The sequence below is a fragment of the Serinus canaria genome, chromosome 8, assembly GCF_022539315.1.
Source record: "Serinus canaria isolate serCan28SL12 chromosome 8, serCan2020, whole genome shotgun sequence".
NCBI lineage: Eukaryota > Metazoa > Chordata > Aves > Passeriformes > Fringillidae > Serinus > Serinus canaria.
In genome coordinates this window covers 7,205,208-7,230,207 of record NC_066322.1, presented here as the reverse complement: position 1 = coordinate 7,230,207, position 25,000 = coordinate 7,205,208, and the positions used below count along the sequence as shown (strand labels likewise).

General features: G+C 40.2%; 2 protein-coding genes across 3 annotated transcripts in view; both read right to left on the bottom strand.

The window, feature by feature from the left end:
• The window catches only part of AGBL4 (AGBL carboxypeptidase 4), an 856,716-nt gene that overhangs the window by 287,530 nt on the left and 544,186 nt on the right, over positions 1-25,000 (bottom strand). The window lies entirely within an intron of this gene.
• Positions 12,970-25,000, bottom strand: part of BEND5 (BEN domain containing 5) — a 30,938-nt gene continuing 18,907 nt past the window's right edge. For both annotated transcript variants that reach the window (XM_050977700.1, XM_050977699.1), the window contains exons 4-6: positions 21,681-21,829; positions 16,971-17,184; positions 12,970-13,168 (exon numbers count right to left, since the gene is read on the bottom strand). In XM_050977700.1, the coding sequence (XP_050833657.1) occupies positions 13,008-13,168; positions 16,971-17,184; positions 21,681-21,829 (524 nt within the window). In that variant the 3' untranslated portion in view covers positions 12,970-13,007. The remainder of the gene's footprint in view (positions 13,169-16,970; positions 17,185-21,680; positions 21,830-25,000) is intronic.

Below are 25,000 nucleotides of genomic sequence, written 5' to 3'. Positions count from 1 at the left end.
GGGTTTAGGTTTGTAGCCACTGTAGAGCAAATGCTCTCACACACAAACACAAAGCTATGGTGTGCTAAACTGCAGCAATTTAATGACAAATTTGAACGTTTGTCATCAAAAGATTATCCTACCTGGGGCTAAATGCTCTTCTCTACCTTTGTACACAGCTGGTATAGTCTTACCCTGTACCCGAAACAAACAACAAAAGGTAATTTGCCCAGGTTATTTGGTGGGGTTTTTTTTTTTGGTGGTTTTTGTTTGTTTTTGAGAGGTTTTTTGTTTGATTTGGTTTTGTGGGGTTTTTTGGGGTGGTTTTGGGGTGGTTGGTTTGTTGGGGTTTTTTTTTTGGTTGGTTGGACTTTTCCTTTTTGAAGTTAAGAAGCTTTCAGCTGGAGTTTCCTCCCTGGCTCGGAGACGGCAGGGTGGCTGCAGAGGATGGGCAGGTAAAACTGTGCAAATCCCAAAGTGGCAGCTTCTGTGGGAAGATGTTTGGTGTTTGGGATGCTGGGGGAGTGAAGCAAGGCCAGGTGGTGCTGAGGCAGCAGAGGGAATTAGACTAATCCCAGCTCCAAGGGAGGTGCCAGGTCACAGAGCCGGATGCGAAGCTTAGCGTTCGCTTTCTCAGGAATGCACTCCCTCCTAACTCGCCTGCTGAGGAGATTTCACTCCACATTATTGCTCAAGCTCACAATCACTCCGTGCTTAAAGATTAATCTGCACAATAAACACAACAACAGCAGCTAGAACTGGGGGCATCAGGGAGTAACATGAACATTCGGGTGGGTTTTTTTAGGGATATTACGCATGCAGCTCAAGAGTTGGAAAGTTCAAAATGAATCTTGCCACAAGTCCTCAAGGCAAGCAAATACAGATGAGTGTGGCATTACATACCATCAGCTCACCTGAGCTATTCATGTTTAGTAAATACAGAGAGAAAAACAATGGTGGAGCTCAGGCTGGTATTGCAGCAGTACCATGGGGAAGTGCACGAACCCAGAAATCAGAGCCATCAAAATATCAAAAAATGGCTAAAATATCCAAGCATCACTATCTGAAGAGCCTTGCAAACACAGCTCCCATTAAATTTATCTTCCAGATGGCTTTCCAGATCCCAGCCTCAAGTTTGCACTGACATTCCCCTTTTATACAAGCCTTTTGATAGTTTTCTGATAAAGATCATACAGTGTTATTTTATGACTTTGAGAACAGAGGACGTGCGATTGTCTCATCAGTGCTCATTTCTGACTCAAGGTGTGATGCTGAACAAGTCACCAGCTCCCTATTTCTGAGAACTATCAGTCATTTACTGGAAGGAAAACTAATTTCTCCACTGGGACAATTTGAGGCTTCACTAAATGTTAACAAACAGTCTTAGAATAAAATTCTGGATAAAATTCTACATAAAAGCAAAGGAAGTTTTCATTTATGCACTGGTTAAGGACAGACTCTAGAGAGACAAACTAATGGCACCATACTGGGAGGTAATATCAGTATGATGTGGCAACAGAGAAATATCAGATGGGAAGTAGAGATCCCTCCAGATGACTTTCAGAAGTGGAATAATGGAGGTGAGATTAGGTTTGACAGCAAGTTTCTACAGTGATAGGAAGTCTGCTATACATTAACTCAAAGGAAGGATAACAACCTCAGCAGAGGCATTGATTGCAGCTGAATTATGAGCCCTCAGCATGACAAAGCCAAGAAGATATTTCTAGAGAAAGGCATTTCTGGAAAGATAATGTCTCTGTAAAATGTACTGTTACCACCCAAGATAAAACCCAGCACAAAAGCATCACTGATGGAGAAAGATCAGGCAAGTGCAGGAGACACTGAGTAGGATAACAGCAGATGAATTGGTGAGTGTATCTCCCAAGAAAAATTTAAAAGACAGGTCAGCCTAGCAAAGGTAAAGTGGATATGATCTCTCATAAACTCTTCAGAGACAGGGAAAAAAAGCTGCTCAAACTTGGCAGGAACTCAAGAACAAAAAATTGATTGCTGCTCATGAGTAAATTCAGACTCAAAGCTGGGTGGGGGGAAACAAAATGATCAAGTCCTGGAGAACAGTGTCCTCAGTTTATCTGCCATTAGCATACAAAAAGCAAAACTGGAACAGATGAACCTGTGGAACATAGGGACTTGAGCAGTACAGGACCAGTAACTTCAGTCCCGTGTTACAGGTCCAGCAGCAGGTCCAGACACCTCCAGTGCTACAGAAGAGTTGAACAGATATTCTTGGAGAACTTTCCAAAATGAGCAAGAAGACTCTTACATCTACTAAATTCTTCCTTTCCATAGCTGACTGTAATGTTTACTTTAACTCACCTGAAATATCACCTTACTCCTCCACTAGCCCAAGCCCTCCAATTATACTGAACTGTCTGACACATTCATACAGTTTGATGTGGCCAGCAGCAAGGCAATTCAGGCTACAGCTGGAATGATTATTTCACTATTTATTCCCTCTTTCAAGAAAAAACACATACATATCATGGAATTCGTGTGCTCTTTTTAATACATCCTTCCCTGGGTTTCATTGTGGATACACCCAGTATCCATAATGCTCCAGACACCACCCACATTTTTTCCCATCATCTTTAATACAGAAAATTCATTTGTATCCTTCTACAGGCAAGACAATGCCAGATGAATTTAGGCAAACAAGAGATTGTCACATAGCTTCCAGCCCTGGGAGTCAGCGAGGGATTAGCAACAAGAGGACTTTCTGTCCTGTGCTCAGGCTCCACTAACCAGTGCCAAGGGATTCGTGGCTCTGCAAGGATGTAGGTCATGCCAGAGGGGACACAGGCTGTCCTGCAGGAGCCTGCAGGCAATTAAAAGCAGTGATGCAGCTGAGCATCACCACAGGCAGTGAAAAGGGGCTTCCCCTGAGAGTGGAAATCGCAGACAGGAACGATCTATTTGTCTTCCATGTCCCTGACAAAAAGGGAGGACTTGGTTATAAAGCCTTTAAAATAAAATGAGTCACTTCTCAAAAGAGGTCACTGAAATTTTGCCATGAGTCACTTCTCAAAAGAGGTCACTGGTTACTGAAATTTTGCTGAAGTATTTAATACAGAGAAAACCCTTGAATAACAAATATGAATCCCTTTAATCATACCATGTCTGATTCTTCCAGTAATTACATTTGGGGTACTTGACAGTACAAATGGGAGATGCTCACATGCAGAGCAGAGGCAATACTGGCCAACAAACCATCCCTCTGCTAAAAAAGCTCCCCTAAAGTTCATTTCCCAGACCAGAAAAGAGTTTGTTACCCAGCAATAAAATAAAACATCCCAAACTTCTGTGGAACTGCCTGTATAGTCCTTGCTCAAGGAAGAGAATGCCGTGCAGGTTCCCTGAGCAGTGGGCCAGGGGGGCTGCACACAAAGCACCACCCACCCTAAATGCATTCAGCAAACTCTGCTGCAGCTGGGCTGCCCTCGGGAGTGGAGCCAGTGGGACTCTGGATCTCACCACAGATCAGGTGTTGATGAAAAGCAAATCTCTCACACACAGAGGGTGAAAATCCAGCAAGATCTTGCACCACAGAGGTGAAACCTCTCAGGTACAGGTTCTACCTGAGCTCCCGAACAGGAAATCGGATTAGTCGGGCAGGCAAGGAGACCTCGAGAGCAACTTCTGCACCACCCATAACCCTGCAAAACATCACCAAGGCCTTGCCCTGAGTGTTTAATAATCCTGCAGCACTGGGGTAAGGGCATCAACTGGTTTCTGCCCTTGGTATTACAACATGCACTAAACTGCTCTGACCTAACTCCTCCCATCATTAAACCACCAGTTAGTTACAACCTACCCAACCCCTCCCAAACCATGTGGAAAAGGGTCACCTTCCACCAGCCCCAGAGAGGGAGGAGGCCCAGACTAGGCAGAACTTTGCCAGTACCTTTTTTTCTTGAGGTCATCAGATGAGGGTCATCATTTTAACTAGATCAGCTCAGCAATGATGTCCTGTCCATTCTCTGGAAGCTGGACAAACCAGCATGTGAGCTTTAAATTGGCAGAGATATTAATTTCAAATCAATAGGAAGCACAAAAGCATCAATAGGCATTTAGGAGTGAAACATTAATTACTTTTCAAAGGGTGCGGTACACAAATTTCCTGATGCCTTTACAAATAGGAATAAGTCAATAACATGATTTCATAACATTTATAAATGACTAAGTTAATTAACAGGGAATCTTCAGAGAGATGATGAAGGAAATTTAGAAGAACCTTGTCTGGCACAATTCAAAATTCTCAAAGGAAGGAAGCGACTTCTTAGAAGAGATTAATTGTAAGTTTTTTTAATTTACCTTGATAGAATATCTGTTTACATATTTAAGTTGGTTTTGACCTTCAAAATTCTGGCAAGGAACAATTTTCATTAAACCATCTCAGTGGAGGAACTTGGCAGTTCCTCATCTCATCTCATGAGGAAGTTAAGAGAGGATACTGAGTACTTAGCAGGAATGGTCAAACAAAATGTGTGTAAGTCCTACCCAAAGCAGCCTTTAATTTATCATAGCAGACACAGCAAGGACTGATGCACAGCAAGCTCTTCTGTCAGGTCAGATTCCTTCTTTGGACTTACTTGGCTGGAGGCTCCAGAGTGAAGTAATTCCACAAAAGTTGAAGTTTCTCCCTAAGGATACCCTACCCAGTTCTGAGAGCATACCACAACATAATGGTGATGACTTTTCCCCATCCTTTGGCAGTTCAAAGGCATCTTCATCCAAGAGAACCCTGCAGGTATCCTGAAGACACATTGCACAGGAGTAAAATGGCCCTGGCTTCCCTTTCTTCTAAATTCTACTTCTTCATTGTCCTATTTTCTGTGAAACTCGATTCACCTGCTGCCCTTCACAGCCCTGTTGGGCCCTGCCTGGCCCAGCTGTGAGTACAGGAATAAGCAGGTGGAAAGCAGGAGGAACGTGCTCTGTCTCCTCACTGGTGTGTGAGTGGTACAGAATCAAAGAGGAAAGTGGAGCAGAGATGAACAATCATTTGAAGAACAGCATTTCCAGGACAGAGCTAGAGTCAGTAACAGAGTAAAAATACACTGGGACATTAATTGGTTAAGTATCAAAGTATATCAGAGTTCTTTTTCTTCCAAATTAAATTAAGGTTGGTCCACAAAATGAAATTAGTATTGTGTATCACATTTTAATACAAAGTGACGTGTCCTAAACCACCAGCTTGTATCACACTAACCAAACCAAACACTCCTATAGAAAGAATTTCCATAAAACTCAAATGAGTTTGGGTAGTCATAAAGGAAAAGCATTTCAAAAATGAGTCAGTCATGACCTAGAAAGTCTGTGGTGGAAGGAGAGTGAAGGCACTCAGTCAGTCTATTGAGGTGTTTGTGAGCAGCAGAAATACTGGGGGAAGATATTAAGAAAGGCAAATTAAGAGATAGGAATAAGAAGTTAAGCCCGAAAGACTCACAGAGAAACAAGGCACAAGCTGAGCAGCGAGGGCAGCACTAAGCACTGGAATAAGCCACTCAAGGAAAAGATGGATTTCACATTTTGATGGATTCTCAAGAATGCTTGATTTCCTGAACAGCATTGCTGTGGTCCAGCCAAGGTTTCTTTTCAAGGGAGCAGCTGAGTGAAGTTTTGTGATGTGTTCTGCAGGGAGCCACAGCAGCCCATGGAACAGCCCAGCAGCCACCACAGCCTGCACACCTTCAGGCACAGCTAAAAACAGCCTTATCAAGAACCACACTTAGATCATAGAATTGGAAATGGCTCTTTCTTCCCCAGTTCACCAGGTGGCTGTTCTCACACAGCAGCTGGGAAAAGGAAGTAACAGAGGGCAGATTAAAGCCATAGATCAGAATAAATCTGTCAAGGTGCTCAATATTTTCCAGCACTCACCTGGGCACTGCCATCAGGTGGGAAACTTCCAGACCACTGATCCTCTGCAAAAGCAGGGGAACCTCTGAGAAATTAATGTTTTTAAGAAATACTGCTGAAAGATTTACTTATTCCATGTTATCACTTAAGAACTCCATGTGAGAATGAAATTTTCTTTGCTACAATCTAGGCATTGACAGGGCAGGGGGGAAAAAATAAAAAAATATACAAGAAAAATGCTGCTGTGTGAAGTCCCTGAATGGCAAAGTCTGCCTTACGGTGACAGCAGCACTACCAGATCTCCCAGGGAAATGCTCTAGTTCTGTGTCAGTCACCCCCAGGAATAACAAGCAGGTATTTCACTTCAGAGCCCTGCTGACAATTTGCAAGGCAGGAATCATGAAACGCTCCTGTCTTGTCCCTCTGAGGCAAGCACAGAGGACAGACTCCCATTTGCAGAAGGAACAGCATGGAAAAAGGAAGAGCAGGAAAACAGGCAGGGCTGGGGACCATCAGGAACATTATCAAGTTGTGGATTTACATGGCACAGACAGATTTACATAGAATAATGGCACATCACACCTGTACACATACAGCTGTGTGTGTGCAATAGATAGAGGTACCTGGCTGCAGAAGAAAATGCTGATTTTGCCACTTCTTAAAGGTTAAATTCAGGGAACTTTAAGAGTGATTGGATTTTTTTAAAACTTTTCACTGATTGAAACCTTAAATGCCAGTTAAACTGCTTGGGATTTTGCTGTTTGCTACTGACTTCACCTCAACTGCACAAACTAACTCTCTGTGGGAAAGGGGCAAAGGGCTACATGACCCTTCTACCACCACCTCTTCTTTGCCTTCCTGAACCACCAGACTGGGATGCTCCTCCACATCAGGCTGGACGAGTGAATCTCAGCTACTCTGTAAGTTCAGGAAAGCCACAGAGTGGAAGTTGCCATGTCCACCCATGTGGCAATAAACAACCTTTCTTGGATGAGCTGCATTAGGGGACAATACCTAAAGAGAAGCCAACCCTCAAGGGTGTCCTTCCCAACCCTAGCAAGGAGGGAGGCTCCTTGCATTGTCCTCTAAAGGACAGATCATCCTACAACCCCAAAAGGCACACCCTTGATTGGTTATTCCTGTAAGGATCTACAGCCAAAAAGAAGAACTCGGTCCTAGAAGATGAAAGTGTCCTTGCAAACGCAAAGAAAACCAATGAGCGTCAAAAAATTTTAATATACAGTGCAGGAAAAGAAAGCAAAATCCTACTTTACAGAGTTTTAGTTTTTCATAAGCTAAGACTCTTAAAGAAATGAAAACACAGAACATTAACTTGAAGACAATGCTTTGATCCATCCACCTTCCATCCTACACATTTTGAGAATTATTCTCTAAAGATACTTCCAGAAATCCTGCAGAGGACTCCATAAGGAAAGGTAAAATCATAGTTCATCTGGCTCACAAATACAGAATGTCCAAATGGACTATTTTAACGTGTCAGTGGCTTAATACCCCAATTGAAACATGGAGAAAGACATCTCCCAGAATGATACTCAGTTAATTACAAGAAAAATGAGAAACACATGAAAGTACATTCTTTTAAAAACTAAACTACAATTCAGTAAGATTTAAATAAACATTTGGGCTGACATTAAAGATATATTTGAGTATAAAGGATATGAAGCTCCCATAAAAGCTATTTCATCTGAGTCTCCTGTGGAAGGGGCTGGTACCAGTGTGATATGGCACTATCAAGGCACATTCCCTCTGCTGCTGTCCCAGGACATCCTTCACATTCAGCAGGGTGAACAGCAAAGGGTGTTCACAGCCAATTCCTCTGATGATCTCCCTATCCCATGAAACCTGCACCCCTCTCCGCTCCAAAAGCATGAAAGCTCAGGCCAATTATAAAGGATACACAAGCACACCAACACACATCATTTCTTATCTTCTATTTCACAGAACTTTTAGCAATTGTTATATTTTACAATAAAAGCTAAATCACCCCCAGCCTATGCCTCTCTTGGGTTGTTCAGGAAATTTTCTGTGATTCTTTAATTTCAAATCACTAAAGACCAAAATTCAGCATGACAGTAGGTAGCCTGATGCAATAAACATATATATTCATAAAGACTTCAGTTCCATTAAGGCTTTACTATCAATAAACAAGGAACATAAAGTTGATATTCTGCTAAATGTAGAGGAAACAGTTTCCTTTGTAGGAAGTTTTCTAGCCAGAAGGCAGCACAGAATAAAATCCTTTATGCTCAGCTTCGTCCTCCCCTCCCAGACTCACTTTCACCTTTGTTCTGATCCAGCCATAATGCAACCTCATGTGATGCTGTAAGTGAGGTATTTTCCTCTTTATGGTAAACAAATGATCTCACAACCACAGGACCATGATTTCACTGCATGACAAGAGGGTATCTGACGCACGGAATGAAAGTTATTGTTCAAACATAAACAGGAGAAATAATTGCAAAAGTAAAACAGATGAACAACCACATAAATTAATTCCTTCTTGAATCACTGCTCCTGTTGTCCAAGTCCAAATGATTCTCTTTCCCTATTTAGGAACCCTGAGGGGATGAAAAAATATCCAAGATGGTGAAATTAAAAATTAGCTATTGAGCATGAAACATGCAATGATTGCACTTCATAACACTTTTATTGCCTCGGTGTTGTATGAATCACTTCAGAGTTCCACACTGTTATGATGAAAAAAATGACACCAATAAAGTCTGAGCAATTGATGTTATGACTTCATCAATCCGAGACTAAAGGCACACACAGAATGAGAAATATTTTCAAGAGTACGGAGAAAGCAACCACCTCATTCTGAGGAGGCACAAGTTGTGTCTTTGTCTCTTTCAGAAGAGAATTCTCATGTCAAGAAGATGGAATATGGAAATAATCCTCAGTACGGTTCCATGTAACGCAACCTTGCTTTCCCTTTCTGAAACCAGCCAGATTTGGTGTTCTCAAGAGCTATGAACACAGCTAACACACAGTGAAGCTACAGCTAATACTCAATGTTCCCAATTCTCTGAGCTTCTGCATCAAGATTGTATCATTTTAACAAGGACCTGCACTTAGCCTTTATTTTTAAAAGTCTATAGATTCTGGAAGTGTGAAGTAGAATTATCTTTACAATTTCAGTAAATCCCAAAAAGTTCAATTTATTGCTACTTAAAACTTCCAAGAGGACAATAATCTCTGCTTAAGACAACAAAGCAGCCATCACAGTAATCTCTCAGATACAACATCAAAGGTAAGGTGCAAAGAAATAACCTCCCACAGGGAGAATGCACCTGCTTTTGACAGCCAACAGCTAACCAATGCAACCTTGAATTCCTACTTAGAGTTCAACTTTGACATAGGTATTTTACTATTTTTTGAAAAACCCTCCTATCTCTATAAAGCACCAGTAAATCTAAACCTGTTCTGGAACAGCAGAAAATATTTTTTCCCCTCTCTAATAAATACTAGTTTTCTTTTTTTAATTGAGTGGCTAGATTTCCTGACTCAGGTATTAAAAGTCCCTGGTAGGATTCTTTCCTTTAACACAACAGCTCATATCCCTTATAAAATCACTAATAGAAAATAAAGCCCTTTTTGTTAACTCTAATCTTGCTTCTTTGTACGTGTGCCAGAGGCACTTTAATATGGATCAGATCATGAATATCACAAATTACTGCAGCAATGTGTGGCAACAGAAGATCAGATTATTCATATAACAGCAATACCTCCTTCCTGCTTTGATTAAAAAGAGAGTAAACTGTCACTTCCTCTTAAATCCATGTCTTTCTGATCCTTACAAATCCAGGTTTACAGTATGAGGTAATGGCACAGCACAAACCTTAGAATGACAAACGAGGGGTATTACAGGGTGTAATAAAACCTACTTCATTTTCTGTCAAAACTCTCTCCTGTTTCTCATGATGTACAGGTAAGAAGTTGCCCGAGAGCATGAAAAAGTTAGTAGGGTCTATTTTCTATAAAGTTTCCTATGGTAGATTCACAGCAGACACAATATGAACAAAGCAAACTATGTACGGGCAGGCACAATTATGGAAAAATTAATGTACCAACAAGAACAGCTCTGGCCATAAATGCAGTGCAGGAAAATGAAATGAAACTCACAGTTAATTTATACATCAGTTTTGCAATGCAGAAAAGCACACCCCATTAAAGTTCCTATTTTTCTTGGCTATTGCTGGAACACAGAACTGCAGCCTATTTCCCTACTTCAAACAGACACACTAGGAAACAATTGTACAACCTTGATACTGGTTCATGGGGAGGGAAAGACAAGAGTAATGACCAAACACAAGTATAAAATGTTATTCACACACCCATTACTCCCTGCAGAGCCCCCAGCATGCTGCCATACAACCACAGTGCACAGAAATGGCTTGTTATTAGCAAAAAACTTATTTCCAGTATCCAAAGATTTAGTTCAAGCTGTAATACAATGAAGAGGTGTTCCACTCCTTTAACACGACTCAACAAAGTTTAGAGTGGCACATCAAACACCACTTGCCCAGCTCAAAGGACACATTTCTGAGCCCCCATTGACACTAAGTTTCAAAGGGAACTGAACTTTTTTGTGCCACCCAAATACCCTGGTTGAACTCAAATGAAAACTAACCTGGGCTGATGAAATCTCCAGGAAAAACTGAACGGAGCCTTCCAAGATCCCGTGCCCAAGGAGAACATTTAAATTCTTCAGCAAAATGCAGTATTAACATCTGATGGGATGAGTAAGTCAAGGAGAAGCCTTAGAAAGGTGATGCTGGTTTTGCAGAAGGAATTAACACCTCTGATTTTTGGGGCCAGGCTGGAGTCCTAGCTCTAATTAAATTCTAAGCTGCTTTTTTCAGGTTTCATAAAATAGGCTTATCTTCTAAGAAGCACAGCTAGATCTTCTCATTAAAGAATGTGTTACAATGGGAACACATTAGTACTAAAGCCATAAAAGACAGAGGAAATTATGGGCATTTTCCCCAAAATAGTGGGTTGCCTTAGTATCACCTAAAAAAAACAAAAACCCCTGTACATTCACAAGTCTGCTTGAAAAGGGGAAACTTGCTGTTTAAATGTTTTTTTCAATGTTATCTCTATTTGTTCTTTTTAATTAACAAAAGGATATATGCACTGACATTTTAAACACTAATCTGCTATTTAGCATCCCAAATTAGGAAACATAAACATTTATGCACTTCATTAAACACTACCTAAGAACACCTTTGATATTAGCAGGAGACAAAGGAGGCTCTTCAAAGATACTTCAGGGCACACATAAGACACTGGAAAAACACACTCCTGCTCTTTCCACCCATCACCATGAAAGCTCTGGCTCCATCCTACGAGAAGCAGCTGTGAGAAATGAACCCTGGAAATCAGTGGGATCTGACACACCTGTTCAGTCACACATGTGGGGTTAAGGGAACGGACAGGAATGCAGGTGCACCTGTGGTGAAAATTTGGTGTTCCTGTTTGGCAGCAGAGCACGAGGTTGGTGCAAGGCAACCATGAAAGTAGACTTTAGAAAGCATAAAGCAAATGCTTAGTTACGAGTTAAGACATTAATTACATACAGGTGAAGTACAGGGAGAAACAACCTGTTGTTTGTCTCATCTCTTCCAAGAGAGGCAGGGCAGGTCTAGCACACCTCCTCCTCCCCTCCCCTTCTCTTTTTCTTCTACCCACCCAGCCCTTAAAAGAATTATGTATCATTTAGGTTGTAAAATATCTTTAAGATCATCAAGTCTAGGCATTCACCCAGCACTGCCAATCCCACCACTAAACCATGTCCCCAAGTGTCACATCTATACCTTTTATCACTTAAATACTTCCAGGCATGGCAAGTCCACCCCAGCAACCTGTTCCTTTCCACATTATCTACATTTACAGGACACTGAAATAGGCTTCACCTCAGGGTGAACCAGTGCTACAGGAAGGTGATAGGAAATGGGAAGTTTTTCAAGACTACAGGACACAGAATTGCAGTGGTAGAAAAGAAACAAATGCTGACACTTGGGAACAGGCAGGCTGAAAGGCAGACAATCACAGCTGTGAGCACAGAATAAATGGAAGGTTAAGTGAGATCACAAACCCTCAAAATTCATCAATCCAGACCTCAAGTTCTCTCTAAACCCTTCATGAAAAGAGAATATTTTGCTTCACTTACAGACAATAACATATAGTTCAGATGACAAATTATTTCTAAAAACTTTGCATCGCAAGTCTAACTTCAATGTAGAAAATTATTTTTATTTGTCATTAAAATCTGTGCTAAAAGCGTCCATTGTTAAATTATGGACCCAAACAAAATCGTACTAAATTTTCTACTGTACATACTCTTGAGATAGTGTGGCAATTTTTAAATTGTTTGAAAGTACAAATACACTAAAAAGGTAATATTTCAAGAACAATAGTATGGACACACTCAGGAACTTTATACCACAACCAGAAATCTGAAGTGTCTTGGTCCCTGAAAAATAACTGGTTTTAGACATATTTATTTAAATGAATTATCATGATTTTACAACTTACAGCTTTGGGTTCTTTGTTGTTATTGTTTAGTTTTTGTTTTTTAACTGTGATGGTAATAGTGATCTGCCTACAAGATAATTGAAAAAGAAACGTTCTTTGTGTATTTTTGATCAAATATATTGTTAGAGATCAAAACAAAGATTTATAAAAACAAACGATTGAAACTTCATTTCAGAAAAAAACACTTTGTAAAATACAGTAAAATCCTTTTCAATAGCAAAGTGATTTTTGTACAGTTCTTCCTTCTAAGCAGATGTTTTACTGTAGCTGAGATCCACTAACTCCAGCAAAACTCAACGCAGGGCAAATGGGTCGGTGTCCGCAGAACCAGAACCAACGTACAACCGCAGGTAACAAACTGCAACTCGCTGGAGAAACCATGGAAACTTCAGTTTTCATTGGGAGTGAACTTACAATATATCTTACATTAGTTAAAAGCAGTTTACACCATGACAGAACCGCTCAAAAAACGAATCGGTTATAGGAAGAGAGCAACGCTTCAATTCAGCTTCTCCCATCAGCAAAAATGCCACACAAATCAAAAACCAACACTTAAGTAAAACACTAAGACTTTATTAAAAATCCAAAATTTATTGCAAATTGTACTTTGCAATTTCCCTCCTTTCTTCATTTTTACATGATTTATTGATATCCATGATTTTTTCACAGATGTACTTGTTGACTTTGGAGAGTCTCTGTGCAATTTCAGTTTCATCCACAGTTTCTTGTGCTATTCTATCATACAAACATTCTGGGGAGAAAAAAAAGAAAAGAGTCATTAGGATATTTTCAGAAAATACAATAGCCCTCAGTTGGGCTGACTACTCAAGAGACAGCAGTGAGTAAGCACTGTGTAAATTTGTTGCAAGACAAGAGAAGCTTTCCTTGATTCACTGTCTTGTTTAAGTCAAGACTTGTCACCAGGCTTGAATCAGTGGCATGACCAACTTCCACTTATGCTGTGACTACATTAATAGGCTTTCCATACAGAAACGAGGTTAAACCCAACCATTTACAGTGCCAGCCTTGCCTGCCTGACCCCTGCCTCTGTCTGAATCTCCACAACAGATTTAGTCTCTTCCCAGGTGAAGTGTCCCACCAGAGCTGTATCCACAGTGAGTCACTCCCACCTTCAACCCTTCAGGAGGGTATGGAAATGACAATGCTCAGGAAGAGAAGCAGTAACCAGCAGGAGAACACTTGAACTCATTTATTTCATTTTTTGTATCTCTTCCACACACATTAATGTCCATGTCTTTATCAGCTTGTCCCGGGGCTTATTTCACTTTTACTGGTGGATTATTCAGGACAAGTGCCATCTCCTTGCATGTTTGATCAATACACTTTCTGAAATACACATTAGCTGGAATATAAAATGCAAGTGATAGCAGTAACTGCAAAACCAGTGTGGGCAGTGAAAGTTGAGACAATTTTTCTTCCCAGATTTGGAAGTTTGGTGCCAGAATCTTGCAGAAGTTACTGCAACACACATAACTCCTTAGTGACAGGCAGGTTTGGGGTTTTTTGGTTTTCATTAACAGACCAATGTATTTTGTTGTGTAGGCTTCCCAGACTGGTTAAACAAAATCTGTTCTGCTTTGCCTAGTGATCTATTCCATTAGCTGTTTATTGCTTCATATACAGAAAGCCATAGAGATTATTGCTTAATTAATGTGCTTTACAACATTTCTAATGCACCATATTAAAAAGTTATGAAAATTAAGTACTATGCATGCTTTGTAGTTCATTTAGAAACCTCTGAGAAGTTTTATAAAAGGTTATTTTGCATTAACAAGGTTTATAACAGTGTCCATCCATCATACTTTTTATCATTTCTTTATTACATACTACACAGTGGGGATTTTTAAGAAGTTATAGAGATATCAGACACATTAAGAGCTAATGTTGTCATTCAAAAATCTATTTTAAATAAGTTAGTCTGTGTCCACAGAATGATGAGAACATCTAAAGCAATGTGAATTTTATGTTGTAAGATGTACTGAATACAAAATAAATGAAATTAACCAGCATGCAGCCTGATAGCTGAAATGCTGATCATCCATAAACTATGACTGGAAATACAACACCTAAGAAGAGGCACATCACATCACTGGGAGCCTGAAGAAAGGCAGTGTGTTTGCAGGACATAAGCTGGCCTTACAAGGGTGTCAGAACACTCCCAGGCAGATACACCCAGTAAGGTGAACTCCCAGTGAAAGACAGGCTGTGTTGTTCATTTAGCCACAAAGCCAAGCAAACAATCACTTGACAGAACTTATTCAAAAGCTGTAATTTTAAAAGTTGTTGTGAATCAGACAGATCTTTGATCACAGCTTTTCCTCTCCATCTCCTCCATTTTTGTGAGGGGTGCAGAAATAATAGTTTGGTATTTGCATAAGGATACTGGCTTAGGGCTTCAAAGAGTAATTTGGAGGTTCTTCTCCCTTGTCTTTTGACTTTATAGGAGGACAGAGACACCCCTTTGTACTGCTGAATACCAAAGGTTCAAGTAGACCTCAAAGGCTAACCAGGAGCTTCACTACTTATTGTGATGCCTGATCCAAATCACTGGCTATGGAAAACTCCCTCAAATCTCAACTATTTGTCCCCTTGCTGGTCATTTGTTTGTTTTGTTTTGCTTTCTTCTCCATGGTGGGGCAAGACCTGCTAACACTGACGCAAAGGACATGACAACATGGAAAGTCATGGTTATGAACTACCCAGTCCCACTGGTACAGGCAGCCTGACACCTCCAACATTGGCCATGCAGATTAACTGGTTCAAGAGGAGATTGTACAGGCTGGAGTCTAACAAAAGGGAAATCAGACACAAGGTGAAGGAAACACTAAAAAGAGGAACATGGAAAACCAGGGCATGTAACAGTTGAATTCAAATGAGGGTTGAGGCTTGAAGCAGAAGTATGACAGAAAACACAGAAAAACAAGGAAATAGGGAAGAGCTGAATTGCTGATGAGTGTAAAGGTATGGAAGAGAAGAAAGGGAAGGGCCCCATCTGCCTCTCATCATGTACCTGTTGGAGCATACTCCCCAACTCACTGTAGCCAAAACAAGGAAGTTAGAAGAAAGCTGCCATTTAAATAGCTCGAGCAATACAGAGCAGCCCTGACAAAAGTAGAAGAGAAAATTCTTACAGAAACAACCTTGCCAGCAGCACTGAGGAGCAAAAGCCTCCAGCAGGGAAACTGGAAACCACATTGCAATGGGCCAGTGGAAAATAACCCCCTTGTGCTACGTGCCTGTAAACACACACCAGGGCAACCAATTCTGCTTCCCATCTGGGAGAGCCACCGCCACAGAGTGGATTCCTTATGTGGCCAGTACATCATTGCTCAGCTACATGTGTAAGGATTGTACCTAGAGACCCCGGACAGAGCTAGAAAATCAGCATGGAACAGCTTCCACTTCCACATATAATCCTGAAGCAGCTTACTGAAAAAAAACCCCACGTCCTTTACTCATTTCTTGTAAACTAAGAAAGATGACAGTACGGAGATAAGTTTCCAATTTCTCCCCACACAACACAGACGCAGACACACGCACACACTCAGAGAGGAACCGTATTTCTGACTCCAAAACATGGTACTTTCATGGGCAATTACACCACCTCTTAATGAGGTCTCAGTTAAGAGCACATAGCAACTAAGAACAGGAAATGCAGAATAATGAAGCTCTACCAAATGGGGCGGTTTCTTTCAGCCCTACTGCAATTTAGTATGGACACAAAACCTAAAAATCCAATTTCAGTATGTATTCCATGAGGAAACAATTCAGTTCTGACTTAAAAAGAAGCCTGAAATACCAAGAGAGACAGAAATGATGCAACACAGGCATGATGATACAAAGGGACTGAAATTCACTATTCAGTTTAAATAAAGGAGAAAGCCTCCACTCTCTCAAAGTACTACACACATGGACTCAGGCTTGCAGTTACTGAAAGTGTCATTGCAATTTTCCCTACCAGATGAGGTCAGCGATTTACACTTCCTGTCCAAATTCCAATTCAAGTGCAACAATTAATTTTTACTACTTCCATTTTCTTCACTTAAAAGGGTAGAACTATTCTTTCTTGCCTTTGAAGGTATGCGTATTTTTATAGTCACAGCTATAATGGTTTCTGTGCCTCATGCCAGAGCTGGTTATGTTCTGGATAAAAGAATGTCGTAAAGCTACTCTCAGTCTTGTTTAAAGGAATATATGCACTTAAAAAAAACAGCATGTTACAAATGCATTCTAGAAAAACATGTTGTTCTCCAGGCTCAAGAGTCCTGCCCTGCAAGTGGTCTAAAGTGATGATCTTTTCAAACCTTACTGAAGTCAATGTACAACTCTTCAGCTGTGGAGGCCTGCACTGTGCACAGCTATTGCAATGTGTTTTACTGTTCCTGGGTATGTATGCACTTCACAATGCAATAGCAATCTGAATTACAGTTTTTAATCAGTTAATTTTAAATGAGCTGAAAAGAAGCATCTTTCAACTCGGTGATTAATGGTTAAACTCCAAAGCAGGAAGCAAAAGTTTTCAAATAACCTACCTCTGACAATGCTTAATTTGTGAGGTGAGAGAGGTGGCTTGGGAACGGCATCTTTCTTTTTTTTGGTTGCAACTCCTGTGACACTTCTGTTCTTGAGAACATCTGTTCCCCAAATCATAACCGCTAGATTTTTTGTATACTTTGAATCTCCTTGTGTTACTTGCAGCTGGTGCCATTTCTCCTCATCTACCCAAATTCCACTGCCAAGATGGACCTAGAAGGTAGTAATAATAACAACTTATCTATGGTATGTAGCACACAACAGTATCCAAGTGCTGTAGGAACATTAATATTAGGAACTAAAATAACAGTAATTAGGGCTGAACAAATCCATTTTGCCTAACTCTGAAACTCTTCCAACTTTGTGGGTCAGGGAGTTCAAGTCAACCTCAATATATAATATAGTTCCTTTTAGTAATCCCTACTTTTCCCCCCCACATAACCTCTCTCTTCAAAGACTGTGGTCAGGAACAGAGATCGAAGAAGGAAACAGTAAACACATCCAGTATTATATAATTATGCAGAGCATATAAACCAAGCAATTGCACCAGCCTAATTCAGGAGCAAGATGAAACATTTCCCTTAGGCTAAAATAGACTTTTAGCCAAAAGCATATTCCAGAGGCAGTAGAGACAGAATTACTTCCTAAATTGCATTCTGTACCTGTTGGCAAGACCCAGACTGATTGTTTGAAGTAACTGGAAGGGGAGAAAGGATTTCGAGAGCTCCAATTTCAATATAAGCCAGGAGAGTTTGGAAGCTTTGTAAAACTTCCAGTTCTAACACAAAGTGTGTCTATCATGTACGATCAATGTAAATGCACCACATGAATACTGTTTTGTGGTTAGGCAATGACCCATTGCAGCAACATCATAAACTTTCCATTATCTGAACAATGGGAAGTCGAGGTATTTCACTGAAGTAGTAAAGCAGGATAATACAAGTACTGGGAAATGCAGTGTGAAGCCACTGGAGAGTCTCCATAAGGAAGATGCTCAAGTCTGGTTTTGCTTATTAGCCTTGCTCAGCACTGACTGTGCTTGGTTGTCTCCCACAGGGCTACCCTATATCTCCCCCCACAAGATTCCCAGTGCTCCAGTCTTAAGACAAATGCCGGACAAGAATCCGAGCACCATCCTTAGGCTGCCACTGCGTGTTTGAGCTGACAGCCCTGACACTCAGGACACCTTCCAGCACCAGCACAGAGGCAACTCCATGAGTAACCAGCACAAGTCTGACTCAAGTGCAACCAGCACACACACGCTGGCCCTGCATGGAACCAGGAATACTTTGTACCCTACATGTCCATGCTCCAGTTCCTGGAGTACAGTGCAGACTCCTGAACTACCTCTGCACACAGAAGCTTTGTTCACGTGGTGATGGACTCTACTCACTGGGACACACGCTTGCTCTCATCATAACAAGCTAAGGTGTGACCTACAGCTCCCAGCTGCTGATCAGAGCTCACTGCACTTACCTTCAGACAATCTGGACAAGTGCAACATACCAAACAACTGGATTGCTACATATCCAAAATCTAGTTTTGATTAGATCTGGTCCAATGGGGGTTCTTTCTGCAACATTAACACTTAACACTTAAAACTAACTTTTGACCTTCTTATGATGAAAAAAAAAGCTATCAACAAAATCCCACAGCAAAACTGCATCAGAAGACTGTTTGCCTTAACTGCTCTGCTGTTAGTTTTCTGTGGTTTTACTCATTTCATCTGGCTTTACATAAACTGTGCCTGCTACCCATACAAATCTGAGCCGTATCACAGAAGTCCCATTAAATGCAATGAAAATTGGACACAGCTACTGTAAAATTTTATATACCAAACATTTTACTGCCTGTATTCAACTGAATACCCTTTTTCCTTTAAATGGAAACCTGCTTTAATTATTAATGAGGACTATAACCCCAAGAAATTTTTTATTACAACGGCATCCTTCAAAAGCAACTAGATGTTTAAAAACTTAAATAGAGTAATATGACTGGTTTGACTAAAAGCTGTGTTATATTAAAAAAAAGTAAACTCTACCTTCCTTAAAGCATAAAACCATACAGCAAGCTGCCTCCTGCAGAATCTTCTGCACTAAAGGGATTCTAGGAAGCTTTTCACAAGTCTGCATGGACAGAAATTAAACTACTAACAACCACAACACAAACACCCCTTTTTTTTTCTTTTTTCTCTGTTGTTGAGCCTCTTCATAAATTATTTTTAAAAAGGCAAACTTTTTTTGGTGCTCTCTTTATATTTAGTAAGGCAATTTCAATGAGCAGTGAGCAGTCTGTGCTCAGAAAATAATTTCAGTGCATTTTTAAATTCAGTTATTTCTGGTTAGATCTTGGAAAAGTTCTCCAGGAAAATGTCTGAAAGTTACCTAGAAAATAACTAAGATTAGAAATGTTGTGACATAGCAAATTTTGGATGTCTGTATTACATTAGTTGTAGGGACTGTTGTATTTCATCAGAAATCCAATTCTTCTCTGCCAAAATTAGGGTTCGCCTTTGCCAAAGATTTAGTCTCTTAAGCTACTACATTATTCATTAGCTTGAAGTTACTCAAAAGAAAAGAACAAGTTACAGGAAGTATTTTTAATATTTACGCTTCACACAAATCATCTCTTCTTTTAACAAGCTTCATTTATTAAAAAAGCAATTGCTGGTATGAAACACCTATGGCAAAAGCAACTATGTGACAGACAGCCACAGCCACAGCAATCTTACATCTCCATTTTCTATTTCTAGCCCTGTTAGGGTGAGGAATTCAATCTGCCTGTGTCTCAGTTTACCTCTCCACAACAGGCCCGGTACTGTTTCCTATCAGCCCCAAAGCTCCGGGAAGCTCACTGAACTCCACACTCAGAAGACATTCCTCTCTTGCTGGAAGAGCTGCCCCATGAGCCAGATTCTTGTCTGGATGAAATCAATGGGAAATTTACTCCCAATTTCAGCAACTGTGGGATCAACCTTCAAGCACAACGCATCAGAGACGGCAGCGAATTCAAAGCAACGCTCACCAGCGTGCCTGTGCTAACATCTGCAACAGATCTAAAACGGGTCTCCGATGATGAACTCTGGATTTTTTCTTTCTTTCTTCTTTTTCTTTAAATGAATGCCATAGGCTCTTTTTCAGTGACTCTGTTTTCCCTCTGGAGGGAAGAGATTTATCTGCTCTGAAAGAATCCTACTAAGATCAAATCTGGTGCCACAAAGGGTAAGATTTGGAAAAAAAGTACTTCAACTACTCTAGTGGTGCATATCAATAAAGGAATACTGAAATAAAGCCATAAACAAGGAAAACTGAAGAAAACTACCCTCCAAGACTCCAAATACATTATTAATTCACATTTTTGGCATCTGAGCTGGCTGTAGACCCATTAAATAGGCAAACCAAGAAGTAAAATTACAAAAAGAAAATTAAAGAGATACTAATATCTGTAAAGACAGAAAACTTCAGCAAAAGAAGCGCCAAGAAGCTGACAGATGAAAAAAGGGTGCAGGAAAAGCTGCATACAAATACTGAAGGATGTGCCCTATCCCAAAGACCTTAAGTGGAAGAGAAGGAGGTAGAGGAAACTCACACAGTAATACACCCTGGAGGTAGAGGAAACTCACACAGTAATACACCCTAAGTACTCATTGCACAAATTTACACAAAATAATCAAGCAAAGGACATATTTAAATATATTAGGCAAGAAAATCTATCTGAACCAAATACCTGTCAAACTGTCAAGATTCTACTATTTTTCACATACATTCTGTCCCCAAGGATAATGTTGAATTCTTCCTCAAGAGGGACAGACATTGTACAGTCAATCTTTTAACACAAATCTGAAAACGCAGTTTCATGCTATATTCCATCAGTAATTCCACTTCACAGCAAAGTTGGAATGGATGCTTCCTCCCTAAAGATTCTCAGATTAGGGTACCAAATGCATCTCTATACACCAAGAAACAGGATCTGCACAGGCAGTTCTGAAGGAATTACAGTTTTGTTTAGGAAACATCACATGTATTTAATGATAATGAAAACAGCTGTAAAAGCAGGCCTAGGTAGATGAGCAGTTAATGTGTTAAACAGGCTGAAATCTGAAAAGCTCTCAGTCAGCTCCTGGCAAACTAGAGCTAGATGGTATTTCAGCAACTTCACAAAGTCTCTGGAAAGTAGCACTACATCAGCTCAATTCAGTGGCAATGCTCCTACCAGCAGCAAGGGAGACCATTTTACTTCCAGGGTTCATAACTACCTCCTGCACTCCAACCCAAACATGAGGGCTTCTCTGCAATATGACTACAGCACATTATAAACACTAAAAACCCTTTAGGAAGAAGTACTTTGGTTAAGTAGACTCCTGTAACTTTATAACGTGGGTTTACTGACTTTGGTCAATATCTGGTGTATTTATGGATGCCACCAACTGAAGACTATGTCAATTTGCCTCTGCATGAATATTTATTTAATAACTATATTCCTCATGTTGCACATCATTCAGTGCTCTCACCACTGAGGATATTGTTCTATGCTCTTCATATCTGTGTAACTTCACAATTCTCCTCAGCATAACTGCACACCTTCATGAAAACTGAGGAAGCTTCTACAAGCTGCTACCATGCAAAACCCCCACAATCAATGAAAATTCCACAAGAACATCACCAGATGGACATTTAAAAATGACTCATGCTATATTTAATATAAAATACCTTTCCATTCTCGAGAATATACTTGTCCATTACTGGAACAGGGGCAGGGTAGTACGTTGATGTATTTGCTTCCTCACTGAAGGTCTTCTGTACCTCAGGTTCAGGCTCAATTGATTCAGGTTTTACTTTTTCAACCTCAATGGCAGGTCCTAGACAGTTAAGAAAAGAGAGCTGTCTGCTATCCCAGAGAACATGAAATCAATCCCTTCATCACCCATGATTAGCATAAAATAACATATTAGTCATGTTCATTTTAATGTTAGAAGTAATCTAAAGCAAAACCCTACTTCTGAACATCAGTAACTAAAAGCAGGATAAGTATTCCTGCTTTATAAACATTAAAATGTTTAATTTTAATTTAAGTGTTTAATTTTATTCCTAAAGCATAAGGACAATTACAGATATGGGTAAGATTTCTTCAATGCACACTAAGGAAATTATGTTAAAATGACACTGAAATTATAAACCAAAAGCAACAATAGTAATTCTTCAAATAAGAATTGCCATATAGTTGCATAGGAACCTGCATAATTTACTGTGATAATTACATAAATTATCCACACAGAATTACAAATATTATAGAAATCCAAAATCTCTTTAGGTGTAACAGAGGTGTATAAAAATAGGGAGGATCTGCAGAAATGCTACGAAGGAAACAGACTTAGGCTCCTTATGCTGGAGTATCATGCACAGAAAGAATATCAAAGGTTAAAAAACCCCATATAAATTAAAATTTGATTGTCCAATTCATCCAACACTGATTTCAATTTTTAAAATAAAATTAATTATGCAGAAATTAAACATGGAACACTACTAAGCATATGTTTGAGACTTTAAAGAGGAATAGTTATTTTGTTAGTCATCAACTTTCTTTTCCAGATCGAAGATATAAAATGTTCCTAAAAGGGCAGAAGAACAAACTAAAAGTGATTTGTGAGCTGGATTTCCTGACTCCATTCATTGCAGGGGTTCCACCAGAAGCCTAGGCTATGTTCCCAAGCCTATCAGTGTCCCTTGATGTGTGGCTCTAGGATCCCAAGAAGCTCCAGCAGGCACTGAAGTTCCATGCAGGGCCGGTGGCTCCACAGCACAGCACGGTTAGACTCTGGACACCATGGAAATACCCCATGTCCAGAACTCTAAAGATAAACTCACCCACTTGTCAGTGCTAGATTGTCCCAGGCTGGTGCTGAGAGCACTGCACCACTCTGCAGCCCAACCCTGATATGTTCAGCCAGCGACAACTCGATCATCAGGTCACCCCTCAGCTCCCTGCTCAGTGTTTGTGCACACAGACCCAGCCCTGAGCTGATCCAACTCTGCAAGTCACGCTGGCACCACAACTCAGGTCTTAGTCACGCATCTTAAATAGTTCCTGTGCCTGGAACAAGCACAGCATTCATCCCTCCTACTTTGTGCAGTTTCATTTAGAGATTATTATACAGCAATAGCAGCGCTTCCTCCGTTGTCAGCATTTGACATTTATCCTATAGCTTATCCTACACCTACAGAGCCAGCTCAATGTTCTCAGCTGGCTGCCACTCCACGCTCACCAATGACTAAAAGTTGTCTTGGCAACTCAGACAATCCTACGCTGCAGTGCTACCAACAAGAGGGTCTTAAGAGCCAGCCCCAGTGCAAGCATGGCACAAACAGAGAAATCACAAAATATCCCATTTGCATTATAATTTCACAGTGATCTTAGTAAACACCTCTATGAATGAATATACAATAGTACAGCCAAGACAAACTGGACTTCCTAAACTCGAGACTGTAAAGCTGATTGAGACTGGGGGAAGACCTGGACTGGTAAAAGCTCCCAAAGCCTGCCCACAGCATGGGCACAGCTGAACAAGCAGATGCAAGGATGTAATTGCCAGTGTGACCTTAAGAAGTCATCTCTGAAGCAGTTACTTTACATTCTTCAACAAAGGGCTATTTTCTTACACTTTGAAAGTCACTTTGAGAAAGACACCTAAGTATAACCACCTTCTTCCTAGCAGGAAACGTTTATTTCCCTTTAAACACTTTTACTATTCCCTATTTAGAAGCCTTTTACTGTTTTTAGTCATATATTGACACAGCTGGAATTTGGTTTCCAGAGCTTCCCCAAGGAAAAAGCTGATTAAAGTCCACAACAACCACAGCTCTCACAGGTCAGAATACCTCTGCTCCAATTCATGCTTTAACTACTTGCTTAGAAGTCACCAAAAGAAAGCCTTTAAAATCTCTTTTTTATATCCTGATTTTTTATTCCCAAACAGAAACCTGCCTTTAACCAGGGAGTCTCCACAGCCTCTTCCACAGCCACTAAACTCTGCATTTTCAACCCTGCAGGCTGGGATTGCACATGCAACCTGCACTCCTGCCTGCCTGCCAGAGCAGTGTGCCCCATTCACCACACTCCAAGCTCTTCCCCTCTGCATCTTATTTTAAAGATGACTAATAGAACATATAGAAATATATACCTCCATCTAAAGGCTTAACAATGACAGCCCTTATGTAATAAGGAAAATCAGGGAAAAACAAAAAAAGACGATTTTCAGAATGCGAAAAGGAAACAAATGTTTTATTGCAAAATCTTTCCTCTTCTGACTGTGGTTTTTTAGAATATCCAAGAGGCCAGCAAACAAATCAGGATGAAGAGGTAGAAGGCTTCCCTTTACTATCCCTTTTCCTCAAAAATACATCTTAGGCTACATGCTACTCCTGAAATTAGTAAGAAAGTGAAAACAAATTGACTGATAAAGTAGTCAGCATACATTTGTAAGCAGTAAATTTTTGCATATGGTCTACCAGAATTTGAAACAAAACAACATAAGTCTGAGAAGTGATAATATTGGTATTTTCTGTACTTGATAGAAACCTTGAGCTTTTTTTTTTTTTAACACAAAAAGCCAAACAAATGTAGAAAAGCTGAAAAACAGTAATTCCTGACATGTGATAAGACACAAATCCCATTTTATTCTCCCTACTCTGGTGTCAGTCCCAAGACACTGTATACTGGACCACTGAAATTAACTGGGATTAAAAATAAAAAACCTTGGGGGTCTGTGTGCACATGCTGATGAATCAATGTTTCTGAATGAATGTGAATATACCACCTGACTTTGGAGCAACACTAATTCTCAGCAATCTAACATGAAATTGAAGAAATTATCAGGGAGCTAAAAACAGACAAGCATTATCCTTATAGAACTTCAGTACTTCTGACCATATTTCCAGCCACAGGAAATGGCACAGATCTTGCCTTTGAGACAGCTATTTTTAAAGAAGTTATTGAAGTTCTTTTGCAATCCAAGGGCTATTAAAAGTCCCTA